The sequence below is a fragment of the Chiloscyllium plagiosum genome, chromosome 18, assembly GCF_004010195.1.
Source record: "Chiloscyllium plagiosum isolate BGI_BamShark_2017 chromosome 18, ASM401019v2, whole genome shotgun sequence".
Lineage (NCBI taxonomy): Eukaryota > Metazoa > Chordata > Chondrichthyes > Orectolobiformes > Hemiscylliidae > Chiloscyllium > Chiloscyllium plagiosum.
The window spans coordinates 1,196,920-1,201,643 of record NC_057727.1 but is presented as its reverse complement, the minus strand read 5'-3'; the positions used below and the strand labels follow the sequence as shown (position 1 = coordinate 1,201,643).

General features: G+C 52.0%; 1 protein-coding gene across 1 annotated transcript in view; it reads right to left on the bottom strand.

The window, feature by feature from the left end:
• LOC122559232 (cytosolic 10-formyltetrahydrofolate dehydrogenase-like) overlaps window positions 1–4,724 on the bottom strand; it is a 130,146-nt gene that overhangs the window by 30,125 nt on the left and 95,297 nt on the right. The window contains exons 9-11 of the mRNA XM_043708612.1: window positions 4,453–4,580; window positions 1,408–1,558; window positions 1,035–1,105 (exon numbers count right to left, since the gene is read on the bottom strand). Coding sequence (XP_043564547.1) covers window positions 1,035–1,105; window positions 1,408–1,558; window positions 4,453–4,580 — 350 coding nt within the window. The remainder of the gene's footprint in view (window positions 1–1,034; window positions 1,106–1,407; window positions 1,559–4,452; window positions 4,581–4,724) is intronic.

Genomic DNA, 4,724 nt, shown 5'->3' with positions numbered 1-4,724 from the left:
AGGGAGTCAGTGCTGAGGGAGTGCCGCACTGTTGGAGGGTCAGTGCTGAGGGAGTGCTGCACTGTCGTGGGGGGTCAGTGCTGAGGGAGTGCCGCACTGTCTGAGGGTCCGGGCTGAGGGAGTGCCTCACTGTCCGAGGGTCCGGGCTGCGGGAGTGCCGCACTGTTGGAGGGGCCGGGCTGAGGGAGTGCCGCACTGTCGGAGGATCAGTGCTGAGGGAGTGCCGCACTGTCGGGGGGCCAGGCTGAGGGAGTGCCGCACTGTCGGAGGGTCCGGGCTGAGGGAGTGCCGCACTGTCGGAGGGTCCGGGCTGAGGGAGTGCCGCACTGTCAGGGACATTCAGATGAGACATTAAACTGGGGTCACATTTTGACTGTTTGTTGAGAACCTTGCCACTACTGTGTGGAAATGTGATTGAGGCTTTGCTCGGGTCTTTACCAATAGTTATCCTTGGACCAATAGTAGGACAACAATATTGTGACTGTTGTGACACAGCTCTCTGTGTGTTTGTTGGCTGGGACAGGATGTTTTCTTTCCTGTGTAACACGGTACTTCAGAACAACCTAATTGTTTTGGTATGTCATCGTGTTACTTGCTAAATGAAAATCTTTCCCTCTTCTGACTGTTCGTAAATACAGTCTCGCTTTCTCCAGCAGCATTGTTGAACCAGTCCAGTATTGTCGGGTCATTTTCTTGGTGTATTTATTTGAATACTGTCCGCAGTTAGAGAACTGTTATTTGAAACCAAACTTTGTGAACTGTTGCTGGTGACAATGAGAGCTGCTTTCTGGAAAATTTCAGAAGCGAGGTCTTGCAATGCGTCACTTGCTCATTCACAATGACAGTGAGGAACTGAGTTTTGGTACAGATTGGCGTTTTGTTCAGGTCCTCTTCATGTACCCTGTTGTGGGGCTCATGTGGCTCCAGTGGTCCTGTCCCTGCCTCTAAAACAGAGGGTCTGGGTTCAAGTCCCAGCTGCTCTGGAGGAAAACAACCAATGCTCTTTCCCAAAAAAAAACAGCCAATACTCTTACCCAACTGGCTCCCTCTTCGTGAAGGTTAAGTTGTGATTGGGCCGAGCTTGGTTAATGGGGATGGTGCAGCCCTAGACAGGGAGAGAGAGAGATGGACATCATTAGTGACAAAATAAACTGGTTCTCTCACAGACTCATTCAGGCAACTGTGTGCACAGCTCTGTACAACTGTTCAGATGGGTGCAGGTATATAGGTATGTGCAGGTATACAGGGCATGTGCATATATATTTGCATGTGCAGGTATATAGCCATGTGCAGGTACCCAGGTGTGAGCAGGCACACAGAGTGTATAAAGGTGAATACAGTGTGTGGTGAATCATGGAAGGGTCTGTGGATTCTCGTTCGGGAATTATGGTTAAGATAAACTCCAACCTGAATCTTGTCGCACCATCCAGCGAAGTAGCGGAATGTTTGGATGGACATTCCCACATGGGTCTTTAGCGCCAGAGTGTACACAGCACCTGAGTCAATAGCTTCAATTGTTGCCAATTCCTCCTGGTGTTGCTCCATTAAGTCAGCAAGTCTACAGAGAACACCAATTCCCAGGAACAGATGATCAAAATATCCATTCAGGTAGCGTCTGTGAATGCAAGCTTAGCCAAACTACTTTAAATAACGGGGTCAAGGTTAACAATGGGGCTTTGATGCAGGTTGGTCTGTCCCCAGCTTTGTCCCTGCTCCATCACTTCCTGTGAGAAAACTGCTCTTCCATTTGTGACTGAACACCCACAATATCCTTCCTCAGCCACTGAACACCCACAATGATTAGATAAGATTAGATTACATTACAGTGTGGAAACAGGCCCTTCGGCCCACCAAGTCCACACCAACCCGCCAAAGCGCAACCCACCCATTCCCCTACATTTACCCCTTACCTAACACTATGGGCAATTTAGCATGGCCAATTCACCTGACCTGCACATCTTTGGATTGTGGGAGGAAACCGGAGCACCTGGAGGAAACCCAGGCAGACACGGGGAGAATGTGCAAACTCCACACAGACAGTCGCCTGAGGTGGGACTTGAACCCGGGTCTCTGGCGCTGTGAGGCAGCAGTGCTAACCAGTGTGCCACCGTGCCAATATCCTTCCCCAGCCACTGAACACCCACAATATCCTTCCTCCTGCCACCTTACAGACACGCAGCAAGACCATCCATGCGCACAGCCATGTGCACACCCATGTTCAGCCCCATGTGCAGCCCCAAGTGCACACCCATGTACAGCCCCAAGTGCACACCCATGTACAGCCCCATGTGCACACCCATGTTCAGCCCCATGTGCAGCCCCAAGTGCACACCCATGTACAGCCCCAAGTGCACACCCATGTACAGCCCCATGTGCACACCCATGTGCAGTCCCATGTTCAGCCCCATGTACACACCCATGTGCAGCCCCATGTGCACACCCATGTTCTGCCCCATGCACAGCCTCATGTGTAGCCCCATGTGCATCCCCATGTGCACACCCATGTTCAGCCCCATGTACACACCCATGTGCACACCCAGGTTCAGCCCCATGTGCAGCCCCAAGTGCACACTCATGTGCACAGCCATGTTCAGCCTCATGTGCAGCCCCACGTACAGCCCCATGTGCACACCCATGTTCAGTTCCATGTTCAGCCCCATGTATACACCCATGTGCAGCCCCATGTGCACATCCATGTTCAGCCCCATGTGCACACCCCATGTGCAACCCCATGTACAGCCCCATGTGCACATCTATGTGCACACCCATGTACACACCCATGTGCACAGCCATGTGCAGCCCCATGTGCAACACTATGTACAGCCCCATGTACACACCCATGTGCAGCTCCATGTGCAACACCATGTACTACCCCATGTACACATCCATGTGCAGCCCCATGTGCAGCCCCACGTACAGCCCCATATACAGCCCCATGTACACACCCATGTTCAGCCCCATGTACACATCCATGTGCACACACATGTTCAGCTCCATGTGCAGCTCCATGTATACACCCATGTACACATCCATGTCCAGCCCCATGTGCAGCCCCAAGTACACACCCATGTGCAGCCCCATATGCAGCCCCATGTACACACCCATGTGCAGCCCCATGTACACACCCATGTACAGCCTCATGTGCAGCCCCATGTACACACCGATGTGCAGCCCCATGTACAGCCTCATGTGCAGCCCCATGTACATACCCATGTGCAGCCCCATGTACACACCCATGTGCACACCCATGTGCAGCCCCATGTGCAGCCCCATGTACACACCCATGTACAGCCTCATGTGCAGCCCCATGTACACACCCATGTGCAGCCCCATGTACAGCCTCATGTGCAGCCCCATGTACACACCGATGTGCAGCCCCATGTACAGCCTCATGTGCAGCCCCATGTACACACCGATGTGCAGCCCCATGTACAGCCTCATGTGCAGCCCCATGTACACACCGATGTGCAGCCCCATGTACAGCCTCATGTGCAGCCCCAGAGTTTTACTCTGTATCTAACCCCGTGCTGTCCCTGTCCTTGGGAGTGTTTGATGGGGGACAGTGTAGAGGGAGCTTTACTCTGTATCTAACCCCGTGCTGTCCCTGTCCTGGGAGTGTATGATGGGGACAGTGTAGAGGGAGCTTTACTCTGTATCTGATCCCGTGCTGTCCCTGTCCCTGTCCCTGGGAGTGTTTGATGGGGACAGCGTAGAGAGAGCTTTACTCTGTATCTAATCCCGTGCTGTCCCTGTCCTGGGAGTGTTTGATGGAGGGGGACAGTGTAGAGGGAGCTTTACTCTGTATCTAACCCCGTGCTGTCCCTGTCCTGGGAGTGTTTGATTCTGATACTAGTATCCAATAGAGAGCTAACACCATTCTCTCGTCTTCCCCTCTGTCTCCAAGGCAGCAATGAAAATATTGAATAGTTAATTCTTAGAACTATTTCCATTATATTTCAGAATCCTCCAATCACTAATGTATGGTCTCCAATAGAAATGACAGTCTGGAGAGGTGGGCGCCGCAGGGAGTGGAGTGCATCATTTCTCCCTCCAACTCTATTTTGATTTAATCCCTACCCTCCCCTTCACTGTTTTGATCACACAGCACTGCCCTTTGGTGTGAAGGACAGTGTTTGTCACTGGCCACCCGGGTGTTTTCCTATCTTCCTGGTGGTGGAAATTGAATAAAGTTTGGTGCACTTTGTGTCTTCCACTGTGTCTCACACCTGCACACACACACCATGGGTGCTGGGGAAAAATAAGCGCTACCGCGGTTAGGCGGTAGTGTGGGGGTTAAAAAAGAAAAAAAAAGGACTATTAAAAAAAAAGAAATGACAGTCTGCTGTCAGCTTCTCACTCCGATTTGCTCCTTTACGTGGTTCCTATTCTTTGTGGTGACCTGTTGGTTCTGTTTCTCTCTAAGGTGTCTGTGAACGCACTTTCAGTACTTACTTGTAGATGAGTCGACCCCGGTCTCTGGGATTCATTCTCCCCCATTCCCCAGTCTCAAAAGCCTCTTTCGCTGCTGCCACAGCTTTGTCAACATCAGCTACCTGAGCGAGCGACACTCTGCAGATAACCTGGGAGGTAGAGGCAGTGAGAGAGGGACTGAGAGAGTGGGAGAGAGAGAGAGACAGCACGGCGCAGGGAGAGAGAGTGAGAGAGAGAGAGAGAGACAGCACGGCGCAGGGAGAGAGAGTGAGAGAGAGAGACAGCTCGGCTAA